The 21,870-nt window shown below is 38.8% G+C and overlaps 1 protein-coding gene and 1 long non-coding RNA gene across 44 annotated transcripts in view; one reads left to right on the forward strand and one right to left on the reverse strand.

Moving 5' to 3' along the window:
• The window catches only part of LOC146545285 (uncharacterized), an 86,522-nt gene extending 73,945 nt beyond the window's left edge, over nt 1-12,577 (reverse strand). For 6 of the 38 annotated variants that reach the window (XR_014883300.1, XR_014883287.1, XR_014883318.1 and 3 more), the window contains exons 1-3: nt 11,427-12,569; nt 9,515-9,657; nt 8,662-8,794 (exon numbers count right to left, since the gene is read on the reverse strand). This is a non-coding gene — a long non-coding RNA (uncharacterized LOC146545285). Of the gene's footprint in view, nt 1-8,661; nt 8,815-9,514; nt 9,658-11,426 lie in introns of those variants that run through there. The other 32 variants (XR_014883297.1, XR_014883294.1, XR_014883288.1 and 29 more) reach the window with 20 other exon arrangements.
• Nucleotides 1-21,798, forward strand: part of NR1H4 (nuclear receptor subfamily 1 group H member 4) — a 40,799-nt gene extending 19,001 nt beyond the window's left edge. For 5 of the 6 annotated variants that reach the window (XM_010709449.4, XM_010709462.4, XM_010709473.4 and 2 more), the window contains 7 exons: nt 2,901-3,053; nt 6,482-6,615; nt 7,131-7,229; nt 8,044-8,143; nt 9,536-9,682; nt 19,554-19,667; nt 21,136-21,798. In XM_010709449.4, the coding sequence (XP_010707751.2) occupies nt 2,901-3,053; nt 6,482-6,615; nt 7,131-7,229; nt 8,044-8,143; nt 9,536-9,682; nt 19,554-19,667; nt 21,136-21,374 (986 nt within the window). In that variant the 3' untranslated portion in view covers nt 21,375-21,798. The remainder of the gene's footprint in view (nt 1-2,900; nt 3,054-6,481; nt 6,616-7,130; nt 7,230-8,043; nt 8,144-9,535; nt 9,683-19,553; nt 19,668-21,135) is intronic. The other variant, XM_003202169.5, reaches the window with a different exon arrangement.
• Nucleotides 21,799-21,870: the final 72 nt, after the last annotated feature.

Here is a 21,870-nt window from a genome sequence, read left to right on the forward strand (position 1 = left end):
TATTTGTTCATTGAATCTACAGAGCATGTTTGCTGAGAGAAAAGCTGGTTGTGAATTCCCCTTACATAGAACGACACCAGTTTTGGCACTCTTCAAAGCATTGCTGATGATGCTTAATGATTCTTATATCAGACCGAGCATACTTCCTGTGACGTGAAGTGCTACTTTAATCTTCTCCTCAGATTCACACCCACCATGTGGGCATGGGTGGAGGGAGGTGCCACAGCATGTGCTGGTAGTCTGACAGAGTGGAGTAGTGCTTCGTTAGCAACTGTGAACTTCAAATCTTTTAGACTGAGATTCTCAGAACAATTAGACACCAGGATGGCAAACTGAGATACTTACAAAGCTTTCATCTATGTTTTTAACAACTATCTTCCTTCAGTGTTTATAATTTCCTTAGGAAAAATTAGGATCGGTAACACAGGAGCAACTGTAGTCTTAATTAATTATATTCATTACTAGCTGAGAGAACAAAGCAAAATCAACATTTCCAGCCAACGTGAGATTTTTGTAATTTGGTAAGATCAAACCAAAGTTAGACTGTGCCAGAAAAGCCTTTTGAGGGCTTCCCCTTCATTGTTCTGACAGATGCCATTTCTCCACATTTTTGTAAACAGCCATCTGGTATTGGAGATTGTGCATAAAATACTTCAAGCAACATAAGTTTATTTGGAATTATTAGTAAAGACAATGTATTAAAAAATTACTTGTACCAAAATTTTTATTTCAAAATCAGTTGTGAAGTCTATTAGAGAAGAAAATGATTCAAGAGTCACTTCATGATAGAACTGCAATGAGAATAGGAATAAAACTACTTTTTGTAAAAAAAAAACAACAACCAAAACTATTTATTTTCTTACTCCATATAATTTTGCTTTTCCAAAAACTTTCTTTTAAGAGTAAGTATTTGAGTCCTATTAACTTCTACCTTTTTGCATCCCTATTTTTGGATCCGTACATTCTTTCAGGTTTTTTAAGCAAACATTTAGTAAGGCTCTTTTCCTTTGCTCCCTCGAGAGAAAGCAAGCTAGCAGAGAGCGTGAGAGAAAAATTGGACTTAAAATGTCATAAATATTTGAACAGAGCTTTTTAATATTTACTACTAATTAATACTTATCACAGGATTACAGGATTTAAATTTAACAAATAGTTGCCTTTAACTGACACTGAGAAGCAACAGCTTAAATCCAGGCCTTTCTCTTCCTTCCCTGAGCATTAAATGGTAATGTATTAAACACAGTGCAAATGATGAATAAAAATAATGCCTAGGGCTGCAGAAGGTTCTAAGCAATCTGCATTTCAAAAGAGGCTGATGCCAGTCAAATATATTTATCTGAAAAGAAGCCAAGAATGAAAGCTATTTCAAGCAGGAAATAAAGCAGATTTAAAGAAACACTAGATTTTTTGTGAGCGGAATAGTTTTACTCAAAGCTACGTATTGGTACTTGGAAGAGATGACACAGCTATAGAAACTTGAGCCAAAACTGGGAAATTGTCATCTGACAATGGCAAAATCATCATAGCATATCACGTTATCTTGCTCAGATTCAGCAGCATATTATCCTAGCTCCACACATTCTGTGGATTCACATTCACACTGACTGTGAAAACACACAGACAAATCCTTCAATGCACAAAAATTCAGAATCACATCTAAATTTGCCCTGCAATTTAAGTGTAGGAGACTGGATCTTTTTCGGTGCCTCTGGTATTGCATGAAAGTACCAGGCCGGAAAACAATGGCATCTTTATTGTGCTGGCCAGGGGCAAGAAGAAAGCAAAAGTTTTGTGAATAGTTCTCCTTGTTGCAAATTTACGCAGAGTTCTAGTTTCAATTGCGCTATAAGTCAGTGACATATCAGGAGAAGCTCCCAGAAGTCTACCTCAAAAGCCTGCCCTCAGGTGAGGAGGAGAATCAGCCTTCCCAGCTATGACAAAGGTAGTTAATTCCCTCTGCAGCTGATGCTAGATAGTCTGCCATATGAAGGATAACTTCAAAAGATTGTGATGGCACAGTGAGTCACTCTAAAAATTCAGGAAACATTTAAGTCATGATTGGCTGCAAAGACTCTGATATTTCTGTGACGACTCTTACTGTAAAAAAATTCATATCTTGAGCACTGCACATTTTCTCCATGGTTCCTCTCACAGAGCTGTGCTAGGCAAAAACAAATAGTAGATTTCTACAGATTGAGTCAAGTCCCTGTAGATTTCTGGGATGAATTCTGGTTTGCAGTAACTGTTGCGCAACTTTTGCATGAATCCAGTGATGATATCAATTCAAGTGCTTGAGTAGTTGAAATCAGGTAAGTGCTTAGTTCATTGGGGGACAGTGTTTAGGGAAAGGGATCGAGGTATCTTGTTAACAGGTGAGGAGGCCTCATGTACAATAGGTGGATATGGTACAACTTCTTTACTAGACCTGGAATAGGCAAGTAGACCAGCATGTGGAGCTTCTGCAGCTCCCAGGAGCTGCAGGGAAGTATAACCAGTTATTCATTTCTCTTCCTGTGCATCCTGTACCTCAAGAGACTTAACAGGCTGGTATTTTTTTTGCACCAGTATGTATGCTATCACTCCTAAAGCAGGTGCTCAGACTGCTCCTGGCAGGTTTCAGATTTGGGTCTGAATTTTCTCAAGGTCACCAGTTGCAGGGCCTTACTTGGGGCTAATTTCTAATGTGGACATGTGATCTAACACGCTCATTTATTAAATTACACAATTTTGATACTGTTCTCAACACAAACAGCAAGAATTTGATCACCCAGGCACCAAAAGAAACCTGCAGTGTAGCAGAACCAGTGTCATTCAGAAAATCATTATGGAGGTGTTCTTCGTCTTTGTTATTTGCTGCTTTGAGAGTTTTCTTTGATCTATGTCACTGTTGTGTTGTACAGGGTTCTTCAGAAGAAGCATCACAAAAAATGCAGTGTACAAGTGTAAAAATGGAGGCAACTGTGAGATGGACATGTACATGAGGAGGAAGTGCCAAGAGTGCCGTCTAAGGAAATGCAAGCAAATGGGCATGTTGGCTGAATGTATGTATACAGGTATTTGCATCATACAGTCAGAGTGAGCAGAGAACACACCAAATACTGTATTTGTTTAATTGAGCTGGTCTTAATAATAAACTTATAAAAGATACAGTTTGGAGGGTGGAAAGTGCAATAAAGATGATGCTGTTACTGTGTCACTGAAAAAGGCAAGCGCATTTATAAAGAACAGGATTTGGTGGTCAGAGACACAAAGGTATAGGAGCTGAGCAATTGATGAAGGAAAGGCTGTCCTTCAGTAGGTGAGTGGGAGGGAAAAGCGGTGAGGTGGAGCAAGTCTCTGGCAGTGAGCAGTCTGCAGTGCTATGGGAGGCAGGGCAGGAAAAGTCCTGGTGCTTCCTCTTGTTCTTTCTGGTCCTCTCCCTGTCCAGTTCTTGCTAACCAAGTCCAAATGCTGGCATTCAAACAACGCCGTTTTTCAGAAAAGAGGAAGACTGCCATGAGCAGGCAGTGTCTGTGGACTTGCCAAGTGTACGTTCCCAGACCCCACCCAGCAATCAGGTTAAGACTACTGAGGGCTGGCCCTTTTTTATAGTCTCATTTGCTTTTTGACTGGTACTATGGATTTTCTTACCCTCGTACAGATGCATAGTTAGGACTGGATCCAGAGATGAAGCAGATAGACTTCAATAATGTTTCATTTAAAGAGAATACTCTGTTCAGGCTGACAGCTTATAAATTTCATTAAGCTTTACATTGGCCAACTTAGAACACAGATACTGAAGTGCAACTTTAAGCATAGATAAAGCATTTTCAGTAAAATATATTTTCAAGCCAGCTCCTGAAAATAGTCTGTAAATATCTGCTCTTCTGCCTTCTATGAACAAGACAACAATTTATTTTTCTTGACGTCTCCAATCATTTTAGCATACACATATGTGTGAAACCAATTTGGGTTCATACAGGAAATTAATCTACTTGGAATTTTTAATATACTTCCATCCCTCAATCTGATCAGAAGATGCTATATTAACTGTTGGTTTTGTGAGAAACAATAAGCTCCATCGGTGTTTGGAATGCATTGCCAGCATAGTGTAATTAATCTTCCATTCTGCAAATTGAACAGGCCAAAGAGATTCTATGATATAACATATTCTTGTGCAATATGTAAATATATGAGCAGACACCACCACTGTGATGACAGCACTCAGTGGGTCCCTCCACGTCAAAGGGAAATGACTCCCCTGTGGTGCTGATCCATTGTTTCAGTGTTTGTAGGGTTTAAAACAGCCCGAATGACTCAGTAGAAAAACAAGCGATCCCTAAAAAAAATAGGTCACCGTAAATAACACCAGCAGAGTATGCATGAAAGTTTTAAGCTGGCTGATCATTTTCAGAAATTGGCACATGTGAAATAAAAGCTAGTGAGTGGCACTGCCATTTGACTCTCTTTCTGCAATGGAAACACTGGGTATCTTGTGTCGCTCATGACTTAAACATAAGCGTGCTTTAATGCACTGCAATGAGGATGTTTTGCAAGGTACTATTTAATGGCTTCTAAGTAGGAGTGTGCTGTATAATTGCTTTTAGTTCAAGGCAATCCAGAACAGTAAAACATGAAGCTTCTAGGAGTACAAAGCATTTATTTGAAAAAAGTGACTAGGAAATAAAAGACAACCTTGAACTTTGTTTCACTGTTTCTCTTACTCATTTTGTAGGATTGTAATTACAAGCACTGTGAATTCCTTTTTTTCCAATGAATAAGGAGGTAAAGTCTTATAAACATTTATGGTATGGCTACTCAATAATCCTGCTCCTGCCCTTTATACATGAAAGATCAAAACTGCTCACCATCAGTTTCAGTTGCTTCCTGTGGTTTTGTTACAAACTGCACGTTTCTTGTATGAAATGTCTACCTAGGGAAGACCCAGATTATGCTACTCTTTCTAGAATTTAATAACTGTTTAATAACCATTGAAAGCCAGCTAGCTCTGAGATAAAAAGTAAAGTCCTGTCTCTCGCTTGAGTTTTCCAATTAACTTAGTTGGAGCTAGAATAAGATGTCAGTAGCAGGAAGCTTAGGAAAATCTAGTCTTAACTGCTTAAGGCAAAAGTAAGACACATTTTCCTTAGGAAAGCAGCAGGCTAGATCCTAAGCTGGTGGAAAATGGTGCAAGCCCATTAGCACTGCCAAAGGATGTATCAAATATTATCATTTAGAAAAAGAAATCTATGATGCTGTGCAGCAGCACAAATTACATGGCTCAATACCAATTATTATCTCCATCATTCCTATTCCCCCCTTTCAAGGTATTATTTGCAGGTCTTATTTTAATCATGTAAATTTCCTCTTCTCTCAGCAGTTCAGGTAGGTTATTTTATATAGTGCTTAAACAGGAAATTAAAAACATTCACAACGAAATTCACTGTTTCCCTGGTATCTTCCTCTACCATCATGCACTCACTGAATGAGCACCTTTCCCTGCTCTGTGTTTTCAAAGGTGAAGAATGGGAAGGATGCTTGAATAAAAGTCCTGTGGTGATATGTTTATTTTTAGATGAATACTTAACAGTTTACTTTTTCATTTGTGCTTTTTGGCTGTCTTCCACTGGTTGCTTAGGGTACACATTGTCCCTTCCTTTTGTTACACAAGCAAGTTGTTAGTTTTTATGACATCCATATAGGGATGCTCCCTGCTTCAAAGGACTGAAATGTAGTCTAAAACAAAATACAACAATGCAAACATCCTTTCACTGGGGCAAATTAAACCCTAGAGTAAAACTACAGTTTTATCCAGTCTTCTAAGACAAAGAAATGCAAACTATCAAGAGCAACTGGGTAAAATTTTAAATTAATACATTTTTCAGCTGTATTTGCCAGCCTGAGTTACTTCTGGCCTAAATTTTCAGCTGTTGGTCTATCTGTATACTGACACTAATGGCTGAAGCCTGGGAGTCCTCTTCTAAAAGAACTTTACAAAGAAGCTGCACTATAGCCATAACACAACTTAAAGTTTATTGAAAAAATCCACTGCCCTTTATGTAAGAACAGCCACACCTTGATTACTGTTTTGGATCAAATTAGACAGTCTTCTAATCGCCCTCATTTACTGCGCATTCGTTTGCATCCTGGAGCACAAAGAAGGGCATTCTTTTGGATGAAGCTGAATTAAAGACATATTCCGGCACAATCCCATCACACTCTGTCTGTAAGAGCATTTAAGAGGTGATCCAAAACAATCCCCCTGATATGCACACTGTGCAGATGCTGGGCACCAACTGGTTTTCCTCTGTAGATGGGCTGGACTACTCATTGGTATATACTTGTGTGTCTCATTAGATTCACATCACACATGTTCAGGAAATGGTCTGTACAGGTAAGTGTGTTTGTTAGCATAAAGGGCATTCAAAGGCATGTTTATGCACCTACTCAGTGCCTGAAGGATATAATATATATCCAAAATCTATTGTATTGTGTGTTCCAGGTCTATTAACAGAAATACAATGCAAGTCAAAAAGGCTACGGAAAAATGTGAAACAGCTCCCAGATCAGACAGTCAATGAAGATAATGAAGGCCACGACATGAAACAAGTGACATCTACAACTAAAATTTATAGGGTAATAAAATTCTTGCAATAGTAGTGGTGTTTTTAGCTAGCTGTGGTTAGTACAGTGAATAAGTACTTGTAAAGTCTGTGGAGCTATCTGCATCAACTAAAAATCCATCTCTCACTCAAGTAAAAAAAATGCCTTGAGTATAATAGTTCTGGTATCTTTAGTCAAAACTCAGTAACCTCCACAAAAGCCATAAAATATATCTTCTGTTATACATGTCTGGTATACTTCACATACAGTGAGGCATGGTACTGAAGTTTGAGCACACCTGGCTAGTTGCTAATCATTTCCCTATTTTTAATATTAAACCACACAAACTCATGCTGTTTAGAAACCTGAAACACCTCTCCTCTTTTGACTTCTGTAGAAATCCAGTGTCTCTTGGTGACAAGCAAACCTAGTCTGCTTGATGTCCAGGTGCGAGAAATGGATGCATATCTTTTGCCTAAAACAAGTGATTCTGGGTCATTTCTACATAACTGCATTTCATGATGGGCTTTTTGTTTTTGCCAGTATAGGAGAAAGTAGAATTTACCCCAGAACAGCAGAACCTTCTTGATTACATCATGGATTCATACAGCAAACAACAAATACCTCAGGAGGTGTCAAAAAAGCTGGTAAGTAGGTGCATTGATTAATTAATTATTGAGTTGTGGATGAAGAGGCAGAGGATTAAGTAGGCTATGAGTATAAGTTTAAACATGCTGTGAGCGGGCAGAGTCTCTCCTATTCAGTCATTAATTATACTTCATCTTTGTTTACCAAAATTAAATGCCAAGAAAAAGCTTTCTACTCTTTTAAAATGCAACTTTATGCTCAAATCTAATTTTTGCCAATTGGAACTTCGGGGTTTTTTTTGCGGTATCAATATAGACAGTGAGTTTGACTGTAACCAAGCTTTCTTTCTTTAAATTACAAGCCTGGATGCTTAAATATATTTCAGTTTATTGTTCCAAATTCCCAGCATCTTTCAGGTTTTTGTTAGTTCATTTTTCTTTTCTTTTCCTCCCTATCTTCTAGAAATTCTGCTTTCCATTTAAAAACTTCCAGTTATCATGCTTAGATGGTAAAAGATTTGGAAATAGCCAACTCTTTTTTAACACACAGCATAAGAGATATTTTGATGGTTTTCATTTTACAGTTTAAAATATTGTGGTGCACATGTAATTTCTAGGTCAGGAAGTGCCTAGATCATTGACTGCTAGACATGACATTGAAAGTGAGACAGATACTCAAAGGAAAGGACACTTCCTACATATTTTATTTGTCACAACACCTAGCAAAATACCTGATTTGTGAATGATTGAAAACGAATTACAGGGTTAGATAGGCCTCCTGCCCGGCCCACTCTAATAATTCTTATATTTTATGTCTTTAAATGTGAAGTGCTGATGAATATTAACAGGTTTTGTTTGTTCTGATTTCTAATAGTTACACGAGGAATTCAGTGCTGAAGGGAATTTTCTGATTTTAACAGAAATGGCTACCAGTCATGTACAAGTTCTTGTGGAATTCACTAAAAAACTACCAGGTATATGCGGTCTGCTGGGCCACATTTTGTTATTTCAAAACTTTGCTTTCAGTTGCCATTTGATTGTTGTGTGTATTTTGAATGCTATATCAAAATGCCACCTCCACTGACACATGCATTCTTCAGACACGTAATCTGAAGAAAGGGGGCTTTGTGCTCTGCAGAGAATATTTTGAATAATTCAAATTCTGTCTCTCTGAGAAGTGGCACTTTCTGCCTATTCGAAAACAAAATGTTCAGAGAAGGGGTGATATCTCTAGAGAGACTTTATTCTCATATACCAGTGCAATGCCAAATAGTCTCCTCTAAATTACAACTAACATTGGCACAACTGCTTTGTTCAGTTTGCTGCCGTTCTGGAAAGGTGTTTCAGTCGTGAACTGTGGATGCTAAACAAGTCTGCCTAGTTGGAGGCACCAATATTTATGGATCTTGCATTGTGTGTTATGGACAAACACTTAAAACATGAGTTCTAATATTATAATTATTATTAAGTTCAACTATCAAGTGGATGTTACCTCAGGAGTGAATGTTAGGCATGGTACAGATTCCTTGTGAGACAAGTCCCTTCTTCTTTGCAAGGAAGCAGTGTTTGCAGGTGCTTTCTCACCAGCATTGAGCACTTGCCCACCATTCAGAGTCAGTCTCCATCTGGAAAGGGATTACAGCATCTTTCCCTACACTCAGCCTTGAAGACTCGAACTGAGACACCCTAGAAGAGATTCTTCAGGCCCTTCTTTTTAAGGAAGGTGTAGTGGAATGCCTAGCTGTAGAAAAAATTATTCTCCCAGCATTCCCATGATCTTGAGTTTTTCTGTGTGTTACAGACTTACTTCAAAGACTAATATCTCAGCCTTAACTTTACTTTTATGCTAACTGGCTCACAGGACATGAATGGGGTACAAATTAAGCAAAGAAAAGTGTAGCAATATCAGCTGAAAGGTTCTAAGACACCTCCTTAATGGCACAAAAGAAATAATTCAATATGCTACGTGCTGCTCTGGTTGAAATCAATCACTGGTCAAGCACAAGGTTATGTGTGCATGTACACACCTGAGAGGAAGCAAGGCTGAGAGCTAGAAACATGATAGTATTTTGATAAGAGGCAAAAAGTCCTACCAGATTTTTGCAAGCCAAATGGCCTTATGCTGAGGAAAAGGCAAAGGCCTGGAATTAAAAATTTCCACAAATGCTGCCCACTTGACTTTGGTGAGGACTGAGCTTGTGTTGTTATTTTGTGAAATCTGACTTTCAGCCTCTGTACTTGTCAAGTAAGCTAACACCAGCATCAAGGTTACACAGATGTGTAGCACCTCATGTTTGAGAAGTTCAGGACAGAAAGTAGTGGGGAGTTTTCTGCTGATGACTTACTTGTCTCTAATGTCTTCCCAGGCTTCCAAACTCTTGACCATGAAGATCAGATTGCTTTGCTGAAGGGCTCAGCAGTAGAAGCCATGTTCCTCCGTTCAGCTGAGATCTTCAGTAGGAAACTTCCTACAGGACATACTGTCCTTCTAGAAGAAAGAATTCGTAATAGTGGTAAGCATCTTGTTTACAAGGCAAAAAAACCCCACACAGTCGCAGTTCTGTGTCAGTATTTTGTCCTTGAAAAGCTAGTAAAATAGTTTTCTAGTATTGAAAAAGACTCATCTGAAAGCTGCTCTTCATATTAACTAGAACAAATCCAATTCAGCCTTGAGTGTAAAGATCATAAGGTAAAGGTTTATTCGTAAATACATCACAAGTGATATGAATAATGCAACATTGAATAAACCCAGTACAGCTTTCCAATGATAAGCATAGAAGAATGAAGAAAACAGATTCCATTTCAAATTGTTCAAATAAAATACCAGTATTTTTGCTTGGAAATGAAATTACTCAAAGATAGAAAGGGAGAGAAAAGAAAAAGAGGATTTTAGGATGTTACTGTAGAAGAGAAACATCTATTCTTAGGTCAATTTGGCAAAAATGATTCATAGTGCATAGAAGAACTAAAAAAAAGGAATATTCTCAGTATATTTGCTGCTTCTTAAGGTCCTTCTAAAGATATAAGTCTGGAACGTTACAAAAAGATGAACTGGGCTTGATATTTGCTCCTTAATGCAGGCAAAGCCGTGTTTTGCATTGTTACACAGCCTTTGTGCTCCACTGATGCAATATACAATGTGTTTTGTTTTTTCTGTCTTGACTAGCAAATTTTATCTACCCTTCATCTCATCATTAAAAATTCAAATGTAATAAAAATTCGGAATCGAAGAGAGGCTGCTTTGATTCTAGCTTCTGGCCCTCCTTTATAATGGCCAGAAGGAAAATATATATAGGAGAACAATGCTAATCATAGAAATGGGCTTGAATTCTGTTCTGATTCAATTAATACCCGTGACGTGAGGGGACTACCAATGTATGCAAAATGATGCCAATAATTATACATTTGAAACCCTGAAAAGGAATCAGAAAACTTGAGAATAACTCACTTGCTGAAGTTACGGTTTTAGTTTGAGTTAGAATGCTCATTTCTAGGTTTACATTTTGCAGTTTTTAATATTTCTTTTATTTAATTATAAGAGACCATTATTTGAAGGACTGGAGACAGTGTGTTTGAGGGTGATATAAGAGTGATACAGATGGCTTCTGGGCAGAGGAATGTGCCAGGAAGGCCAGACGCAGAGGAAATATTTTGATCCTGAATATCAGATAGCCCATTAAGTCATACAAATACTTTTTTCCTTACTTGTACTTTTCAGATAGTCTTAATTCTCTGCAACTGTTGAGTCGAGATGAAATGCAACGTCCTTCTTTCTGAGTGAGTTAGTACTAGACTTAAAGATAACATTACCTGCCATAGCATAACTAGTTGTAATATGACATTGTATCCTGTTGTAATATTATTGACCTCTCATGAACTAGTTAAAAACCCAAGCATTATATGCATAAGAAAGTTTCAAGACAACTAACAACTTCCAATGAGGGAAGGGATTCCAAAGGGATTTCCTGCAATTCTTTTTTTTCTTGGAGAACAAAAGCCACCTATGTAAATTAAAAATGAGTTCTGGATCAGAACCTGTGTTGAATAGTTCCCAAGGAAAGAAGCACTACAACCTTTAGTGTTTAAATATATACAAGCTGAACAAATACACATGTATTTACTGCTTGTGGGAAAAAAAAAGACTTTCTAAAGCATCTCTCCTGAAGCTGCAATCAAGCTAGGAACATAAAAAGAAATACTGCTACTAGAATTGCTCCCTCCCTGTTTTGCAGGAGAGTAAAGCATGAGCCATCTTACCTGCTGCTGGCTGCACCTTTTTCTTTCCATTTATAACCAGAATACAAGAGATAACAATCGTTGTCATGTATTCTCTTTCTCCTGTGCAAATTCAAGTCTATTTAAAAACAGTTTCCTTGACTGCACTTAATGGGGTTTTGACAGTAAACAAAAGCAGCTTGTAAATCATTGTGTTTGTAGCTGTGTTAACTGTTGCTACCAATGCTGCTGAAGGTGGTGTTGACTGTAAGTGCTACTGAACAGAACTAGAAGTCACGCAGAATTCCCAAGAGTGCAAGATTCCCTCTTGTTTTGGATGAACATTGCCTCATCGTCATTGTTGCATGTTAGAGAATATCAGTTAAAGTTGACCATGTCTCTTATAGGAAACTGCTTAAATGTGCTTTAAAAATGCCTCCTTGCCTCTCCGTTCAGTGCTGGTCAAATAGTGTTATCTCTTTCTTTGCAATGGCAATGCAAGCAGATGAGTTTCTAAGAGGAAGAGTCGAGAGATAGGTTTGATTCTCTCATGCTTCCCAAAGACATTTCTCAGTGTTCCCTCACTTTTCAAAAGAATATTGTTCTTACATTACAAGCTATCAGTTTCTTGTTTTCATATTAAGCTCCTGCTTTAGTGCATTTTTACTGCACATTTTGTCTTGGTTTCTGATAAATTCTAGAATTACACATTTAGGTAAATTGACTCATTTCAAAATATTATAAAGTATCTACTACTGAGGCATTTTTCTTTTGTGGTCTAATTCATGATTATTTGCGGGTATCCTGAGTTTAAATAAATTAAAAGAAAAGCATCCAAATTCTTTTGCTGTCATTGCTTACACATACAGCTTTGAAAAGCACTAAAAATGCAGCTCACAGCCCTGCTGTAGGACCTAGCACCAGGGTTCTGGCTTGAAAAGATGTGATTTTGTCTTATTTTCAGCTGGAACTCTTTCTTCAGAGTGTGTGGTATGGTGCTATGTTTTGGTTCCAGGAGAAAAACTATGCTGATAACACAGTGATGTTTATAGTTATTGCTAAGCAGTATTGTACTGAGCCATGGCCTTTCTGACTTCTCAGCTCATGTTCACTAAGGGCTGGGAGGGGACAGAATCAGGACAACTGACTTAAAGGGGCCAAGTGGTTATCCCACGCCATATGACATCATATAGAAGGAGAGTTTTGAAAGTGGGAGGTCATCTCACTCTCTTCTGCTGCTCAGGGCCTAGTTGAGCATCAGTCATGGGGTGGTGAGCAATTGCTTGTGCATCACTTCTTACACATATTCACATATATATTTTTCATAATTATTATCCTTTTATCTTAGTAAATAGTTGTATAGTTGTATCTTAACCCATGAGTTCTCCTTTGTTGTTGTTGTTTTTTTTTTTTTTTTTTTTTTCCCTTTTGATTCTCTCCCCCATCCCACTGGGAACAGGGAAAGTGAAGCAAAAGACTGTGTGGTGCTCAGCCAACACAACAGATTTTAGAGTAGAAACTTTAGCAACCTCTCCTATACTTCACCAGTAAGGAAACATGCTACTTTCTAAAAGCTGCAGCTGAATATTATCATGTTATAGACTAGTCCAAGAGATAAGGCCAGGAGAGATCGAATCTAAATTACATAAAGAAGAAAGCCCAAGAGAATTATATATAGGTATTGAGACAGGAACTTTAGCATACACCTGACTGAACACAGCAAACCAAAATACCCTGCAAAACCAAGTGAGAGTAGCAAAGCAAAGGCAGTGACAGTTGGATGAGAGTTTAGCAAAGAAAAAGCATCATGACTATTCGTAGCTCCTGGTGAGGTCCTAAGCGTTATCAGGCCATCAGCCATAAACTGTCATTAGTCAGAACTTCTATCAGCATTTTTTAGATGCAGACAAATGTCTGAATGTCACACAGTCCTATTGTCAAGCCTTGATATCCATATCCATAAAATCAAGTGGGAATGGGGGGATCCTGCCTAAAAGCCACAGGCTATCCAAACTTCTGTCACCTGCCACTGTGTCCATTTAGAAGTCGCTCTCATCTATTAATATTTATGCCTTCCCCACTCTGATTCTGTGGAACGTATGGCTTTTTTTTTTTTCTAATAAAGAAGCCAGAGATTTGATCGGGATGACCTTTGAGCATTATTGGTATTCATTTTTATTCTCATGCTGATGAGGTATATTTTTATTTCTTAGCTCGAGCTTGTTGCATAAATCCTGCTACATCTGCCTTCGTTTTTGCCTGTACAGTCTTCCTGTTATAGCAATTCTTTCTCTCACAGCTCCTGAAACTGAAATCCTCTCTTACTCAATCTATATTAAGACCTAATGAGAAATACAGACATTTTATCTAATGTTAATGAGAGCTCATAAAATTTACTCATCTTACTTGATGTTTCACTACGCATATGCCTTGTTGTCACTGATGGACTCATTTTGTTAAAGGCTGACATCTGGGCAATTTAATATCTTGTTTCTTTTTGTTGTTTTAAAAGCAAATACTCCCCACTGTCGGGCAGGACAATAATTTAAAAATCACTGCTGAAATTCTGAATGTTTTCTCAGGGAGCATTTATACCTTCCTTTCCTAAGGACATCTGTTTTCAGTAGTCATTAAGAGCCACAGATTTTTACGTCATCATTTTCTACTGATTTCAGTGTCAGGGATAGCATACTTTCTGATGTGAATAGAAGTGGAAGAACTGGGACTCAAACTTTCAGTTGGCAGCAGGAGACCTGCCATTGTGAAGTACACCTTCGTCTTGCTGGATGGGTTACAAGTGTTGAAGTGCAATGCAATCCAAGAGTAAAACGAAACAGCCGCTATTCCAAAGCATTGGCAGAAGGCCACCTTTCGCCCTTGAACGTGGATACAAAGTTCCCATTGATTTGGACAAGGGCCTCCTGCAACCAAGGACAAAAATTTGGCAGAGGAACAATGGTACCTAACCAACTTCCGCTGCCTTTGGCTTTCATTATTTGATTATTTGTACTGAGTAACCATAGCGCTTCAAAAGCCCGCTGTGCTGGAGGCCGTATGGGGAAACAAAATAATCTTCACTGTCGAGAACAGATAATCTGAGACAGTGTAATCTCTTTATGTCACTCCTTGTTTTTAAACATAGGTGCAAATCTAAGCTGTCCAACTCTGCCAGTTGCACGCATTCACGTGGAAGGAGACATTTCCTATCCTGTGACTCGACCCAAAATCAGCACCCTGCACAGAACATTTAGAAATTAGGGACACTTTTAATTAAAGACTATAGGAAGGAACAGAGTATATGAAAGAACTTCTCAGCTTGTATATGGTCCTGATCTCTCCTGCTGAGTGCCATGTTTCTGAATTACAAATAAAGTTTACACAACTGTTTAAGCCATATCTACGGAGTTAATTTACGTATATGAAAATAAGAACAGATATCAGAGGACCCAATCTCTTTCCTTCTGCATAAGTGTGTTTCTCTAGGCCAGAAACTTACTTAGATAAGTAGCTTTGGCCCATGAGGACTAGCTGAAGGCAGCACAGCTGCTGTTGTGTGCTAGGCCACACCTCCCTGCAGATTGCCCCAACACGGCTGCTGCCAGAGGATGGAATGTGGCAGTGCCATTTGCATCCTCCTTGATGGTGTTTCATCACTTGCACTGATGGCTCCACACTGGTACTATTAATTGATTTTGGGAGGAAGGGGTTTTGCAATCCTGCTTGTGAGTTCTCCCTGACACACACTAACTTCTTGTTTAAGTAGTTCACCTCTAGAAGAGGAGGTAGAAGAGAGGTCCCATGTCCATATCCTAGTGTATTTTCTCTACTGGATAGATATTCCTCCCTTATCCAGCTCTTAGCATCAATAGGGTGAATTCAGCCCATGTTTAAAGGGCTGCTGAATATATTTGAATGCAGAGCTCATAACAAATACTTTACAGCACGGAAGTCAGTTCTGGTAGATGGAGCATTGTGAAAGATAAGGTGTAATTTTGTGAGTAATTAATATATTTTATTTTCATAAAACAGCTACTATCATACTTTTGATTTAATATCTAGTCATCTCCACATTTATCAAGAAAAAAAGATATCTTCATCCATTTTAATAACACAGTGCTAGTTGCTATTAATTAGCATTTATTTGCAAGCTTTCTTTTGCAATAGATCGATCTGCTCTGTTTTTATGAATAGACAAAATAAAAGAGAGAATACTGGTCTCAAGAAATGGCAATATTGACTTGATATCACAGGAAAAAAATGAAGTTTATTCCAGGGCTATGTTAAATTCATAATTATTTATAGCCTGAAACTGCAAACCTTATGAAAGCAAGCCCTCTTACCTTCATTGAGAAATCATAGGAACAAAACTATAAAAATCAAGGCAAAGTCTGAAACAATACTTTGTCTTAAGTTACAGAGGTGAACTAAACTGTATAAGAAGTAAGGGGTGCTGAATGAATAATGCTGACAAATTTGCATCTCCTCTAGGCTAATGCTGCCGGAACATACTCAGTAAAGGCAGTTTTTCCCATTGACTACCTGGAGTTCCCAGTCAGTCAGGCATTAACAGAGCGAAATCAATTAAATTGAATTGCAGTGTCTTCAGCAGATGATAGAGCTGGGCTGATGGTTAAGTAGCAATCTGCCTAATTCAGAATGCTGCATAACAAAACACAGAGGAGACTCCAGTTTCTAGTGCCTTAAGACAACATCATGCAAAGTTTTTCAAACCTTCTTGAAAAAAGTCTAAGCAGGGTACATCATTAAATACAGAGCAGGAAGTTCTGCCTTTCTGATAAGTACAGTGCTCTTGTCTGAGCTAAATAAAGAAATATAAACAGCTCACTTTTCAGTTCTCACTGAGAACTGAAATACATTATAACTTTATCTATTTGATTTTTTTTTCACTTTTGGAGTGTGATTGGTAGGAATGACACTTGAAAAGCCACACAATTCATTACTCCTCCAGCCCTTCCAGGGGGCTGGAACAAATTGCCTTTAATTCTTTTTTTGATAATCTGAATGGAAGTGACATCTCGTACAGTAGATAAGGGGAAAAAAGCAAGAACTATAAACATCTGTTTCCTGCCTTTTTTCTTTTTTTTTTTTTCTTTTTTTTTTTTTTTTTTGCTTTGCTTTCTATTGGAGGTTATTAAATCCAAACTGACGCGCTTTCAATCACATTGGGAAACAGCCCCCTCTTGTGATGGAACAGCAGTTTGTGTAATGTGTTCATTCAAAACGAGGAATTAACTGGGAAAAGCCAGCACAGATGGGACAGGGGCAATACCAGTAACCAAGAAAAAAACAAACCAACAACATTATTCTAGACTTAAAATTGCTCTTTTGCATGGTTTTGTTCATAATTGCATAGTGATATACATCTCTTTAAAGATTTCAAATTTCTGTTTTTTTTTTTCTTTCATAAAAGCAGTAAACATCAGCTGCATTGCTATTACATTCCTTTTTATTACTCCCTTTTACCTATTCTGTCTTATTTATCTGAATTGCAGTAGTGCAGAGAAGCCCTCTGATGTAATTTTATTTGCTTTCACAACTTTTCTTTCACCCCTTCTACCCTCTCTCTCATTTCTTAATTTTCTTAATGTTAGCCTATAAGCTTTCTGGTGCAAGGACTGTTTTACTGTATACTTGCACATGAGCTCAAGGAGGACCTGAATTTAGGTACTTCATACCTTGTATTTCACCAGTGTCTCTTTCATCACACTCTTCTGTTTACGAGGGTGGATAGTGATAGAAGAAGGGGGAATGGTTTTAAACTGAGACAGGGGAGGTTTAGGTTAGATATTAGAAGGAAGTTTTTCACACAGGGTGGTGAGGCACTGGAACAGGTTGCCCAAGGAGGTTGTGATGCCCCATCCCTGGAGGCATTCATGTGGCTGGATGTGGCTCTGGCAGCCTGGTCTGGTGTTGGCAACCCTGCACATAGCAGGGGGTTGAAACTAGATGATCATTGTGGTGCTTTTCAACCAAGGCCATTCTATGATTGTATGATTCTATGATTCTTGTATTGACAAGGGAACTTGAGAAGCTCTGTCATCAGTAAGACAATGAGAAAGTTTGTCCAGCTGAAAACTAATCTTCCTCCTCCTCTCTCCACAAAAGAAAAGAAAAAAAAAAAAAGTAAAACTAGTTAAGTGATGAAGATGTGAAACAAACGAGGAGACTCTTAGTCACAGCCCACTTCTTTCTGTTCCCTGCCTGCTGCCAAGATGATGTGCAGTGTGACACCTTGCCTGGGGAGTACTAAAAATATTTGTAGTTGACTCTGACTTCTCTCATTGTTGCTAAACTACTCACAAGAGGAATTCACTTACTTCACTTTAGGGCTCAACTAGACTTCCTTTTTTCATATTTCCAGATTCACGTGAACCTTTAATTACATGCATGTGTTCCCTACATACATCATACTGTAAGAAATTTTGGCATTTAAAACTGCCATACAGACAGGCAGTTTCTCAAAAGTTAGCAATGACAAGTGTTCAAATTTGTAAATAGTTAACTGTAATGACTAAGCTTGCAGCACATCAGTGCTGTGACTATTGCCTGCTCTGTATAAGGCTCCAGCTGTGTTATAACTACCATAGGTGAGCTCTTACCATATAGATCTGCTTAATGAACATGGACTCTTCTCAATCACATTGAACTTGTTACAAACACTAGATTTGTGGTTTGTAATCTGAAGCAAACTTGCAAATGTCACATATTTAAATATATTATTTAGCCACAAAACATGCTACACCACACAGGACTATACTTTTCACCCTGTTGTGTCACATAACTACTCAACTGATCAAAATAAGTTCATGGAATCATAGAATATCCCAACTTGGAAGGGATCAATGAGTCCAACTCCTAACAGTTGTCACTGTCACAGCAAAATGTAACTTATTCATAGTTCAGCCAAATGACTTCACACTTCCTTTCTTTGAGCTGCATCTGCTGGGTTTCCTTTTGAACTTCCCCTGTTGGAGGCACTCCAGCCCTCACAGCCTCTAACTATCAGACCCGGGTTCAGCTTCTTATTGTGTAAAACACTCTAAACTGCATGGTTTCATGCAGTTTCCGAACTAAGTTGTAAAGCCTCATCACAGAACAGCTTAAAACTAAACAGAGTGAAAGCACAAGAAACCCCATGGCCCTCCTCTGTGCGAACAGAGGAAGTCCCTCTCCTTTCAGCCAAGAACCACTGGCTTGAATCTCTAGACCTTGTAGGTGCATCCACTTCTGAGCTCAAGAGGCCGTTTGCAGTAGTCAGTGGCTGCTATGAGTAACTCTAACACCAAAAAAAAAAAAAAAAAAAAAAAAAAGATGCCACAGGACCTACTTCTGTTTTACACCAAAGCACCAAAGGTTAGAGCGAAATATAACTGTAATTGAAGGCTGTGTAAGAACAGTGTGACCCGATGACAAAGTCCGTAAGAGGAAGCCCAGTCGGCATGCCCCAATGCAGTAACCCAGTGGCTTTCATGATGGTGAGAGAATCACATGATCCCAACTCAAACTAGGGTATGTTTTCATTATTTACGTCTCTGTACTTTATAATACACTGGTTCATGCTAGGAGGTAGTAATAGTTGCAAGCAAGTTGATCTCAGACTACAGGTAATACTAGACCTAGCTAAAGTTTCAGGCTACATAAAAGGAGCAATTAAGTCTCTTTATGAAGACAACCAAAGTAACTGCCCATGGCAGTTAGCTGTATAGTAGAGTTGGGCTAAAATTAAGCCATTTGCCCTGGGAGATTTCCATATACTTAGCATGAAGGTGGGGAACATGAGACTGTTTTGCAAACTGTGAATACTGGAAAAAGAAGACAACTGGGAAATCAGCAGACAGCAAGAACACAAATGAGTGCTGTTACGAGGAGCTAGGTGGACAAACCTGGAGAGAAAAGGAACTTACTTGAAAGAAAGACTTTGAAACTGTGAAAGTGCCAGCACTCACCTGTTTCAACTCTGTTCTGGTAAACAAGGACATGCTTGCACTTCTGTAAACTAATTGTATTGCATCAGACCTGATTTGTATAGTAAATTTCTCCCACTAAGACAAACAATCATGGCTTTAAATATTAACTTAATGCTCATCGGCAATAAGCCAGACTATTTCAATAATTAAAGAAATAACATAGCTTTTATTTTCCTCTCAGGTATCTCAGACGAATTCATAACTCCCATGTTTAATTTTTATAAAAGTATTGGAGAGCTGAAGATGACACAGGAGGAATATGCACTGCTCACAGCAATAGTGATCCTGTCCCCAGGTAATTCCTAATTCAGAATTCAATGTTAGTATGTTTGGAAAAAAAGCGTGAGGAGTGTGACCTGAGACTTATGAAGACTCACTTTCTACACAGAGTAAGTGACCATACATTCTAGTTTTCAGTATATTCTGTTGTTCAACCAGAAGGCTGGTGACAGCAACAGCACCCAAGGGAACGGCATGGAGCTGCATCAGGGGATGGTCAGGCTGGGTGTTAGGAAAAGGTTTTTCACCAGAGGGTAGTGGGCATAGAACAGGCTGCCCAGGGCAGTGGGCATGTGACCAAAATGCCAGAATTCAAGAAGTGTCTGGACAATGCTCTCAGACATAGGATCTGATTTTTGGGTGGTCCTGTGGGGAGCCAGGAGTTGAAATCAACAATCCTTAGAGGACTTTTCCAACTTGAGATACATTATGATTCCATGATTCTATGCAATCCAAACTCCAATTGCACAATCTGTCTTTGTGTATGAGAAAAAAAGTGCTTAAATACCTTGCTTAAAATAATTGTTGGTAGCTTATCAGTGCTCAGAGCAATGGGCTTACTCCCTTAGAATATCCCAGGTGTGTTACATGTGCATTGCAAGTCCATTGTGGAATGGCACATGTTTTAAATGGCAGTTGGGAAATCCCATGTATTAGAACTGAGAATGACAATGAAGGGCTCTGGCCTCTATTGTACAAACAGCAGTGGGAGAGAGCAAAAGGACAGCAGGGAGTTGTCCTTTAGGCTGTAGAGAGCTGAAAACTGATCTTCCACAGTAGTGCCAGGCTTTGCTGTAAAAAACAATTCCTTGACAAGACAGAAGTAATCTACAAATTATGGAGAAGTTATACAGTGCCTTAAACAAACTGACTCCTGCAGGAAGGGAAAAGAGAACCCCAATGCCTCAACACAAAAGACTCAAAGAGCAATGGAATTGCTTCACCTTTGCCATCTCACGTGAAACTTACTTGGATCACCAAGGCTTCCAAGTAAGGTTTCATGCAAGATGGTGAAACTGAAGCAATTCCATTGCTCTTTGAGTTAGCGCTGATTAGGAATGTTTTTACACTAAAAAATTACTAGAATCAATGAATAATTAATGTTGGAAAAGGCCTCTAAGTTCATCCAGTCCAACCATCAGCCCATCCCCACCATGCCCACTGACCATTACGCTTAGCGCCACATCCACAAAGTTCTTGAACACTTCCAGGGATGGTGACTCCCCCATCTCCCTGGGCAGCCTGTGCCCGTGCCCAACCACTCTTTTGGAGAAGAACTTGTTCCTATGAAAACGCTGAACCAAAAAATATCATGCTGAGGCATTTTTATTCCCTTTTCACTTGAAAAAAAAAAATGTTCTTGTTAGGTGTGAACATCAATGCCCAATGAAATATATTGATATTTGTTTATCAGAGTAAATCCTTAGATTGTATCAACACATACGTTTGCTAATTACTTCTTTTCCTTTTGAAACCGAAACCAGACCGACAATACATAAAGGACAGAGAGTCGGTGGAAAGACTTCAGGAGCCACTGCTGGATATCCTGCAGAAGTTCTGCAAGCTGCACCACCCGGACAACCCGCAGCACTTTGCGTGCCTCCTGGGCCGCCTCACCGAGTTACGGACGTTTAACCACCACCACGCAGAGATGCTGATGTCCTGGAGAGTGAACGACCACAAATTCACTCCTCTCCTCTGCGAGATCTGGGATGTGCAGTGATGGATGCCGGTTGTTTTTATTTCAGGACAAACATCTTTTTAAAGGACCACGCAGCATTTATTTTCATAGGAAAAGCAATATACCACAGTGCATTAATTTTTCTTTACTGCATTTTTATAGAAACTTGCCATGGAGCTCACAAAAGCCGTTTTGGGCGTTATACACAGAATACTGTATAGCTGTCAGATTTCCACACGTGAGTTATAATTTTCTCTGTATTTATATTCTCTGATCAGAAAGAATTCAGCGGCTCCTCACAGGAACCCCACCAATCCCTCCTGCAATTGCTCTCTTTGCAGAGTTCCTCTTGCAAAATGGGGCGATGCGGGCTTCCATTCACATTTTTCATTGCTGTGTTTTTGTGCTTGGCCTCCATTAAAGAATATATTCCAAATATTTACCACAATAAACCAGCAGAAATGATTATTGCCACGGTGTGTAACTGAAATGTGCTTGCCACGTGAGATATGCAAGCTCCAATTTCTTCACAAGATGA

Source organism: Meleagris gallopavo, chromosome 1 (assembly GCF_905368555.1).
Source record: "Meleagris gallopavo chromosome 1, MGAL_WU_HG_1.1, whole genome shotgun sequence".
Taxonomy (NCBI): Eukaryota; Metazoa; Chordata; class Aves; order Galliformes; family Phasianidae; genus Meleagris; species Meleagris gallopavo.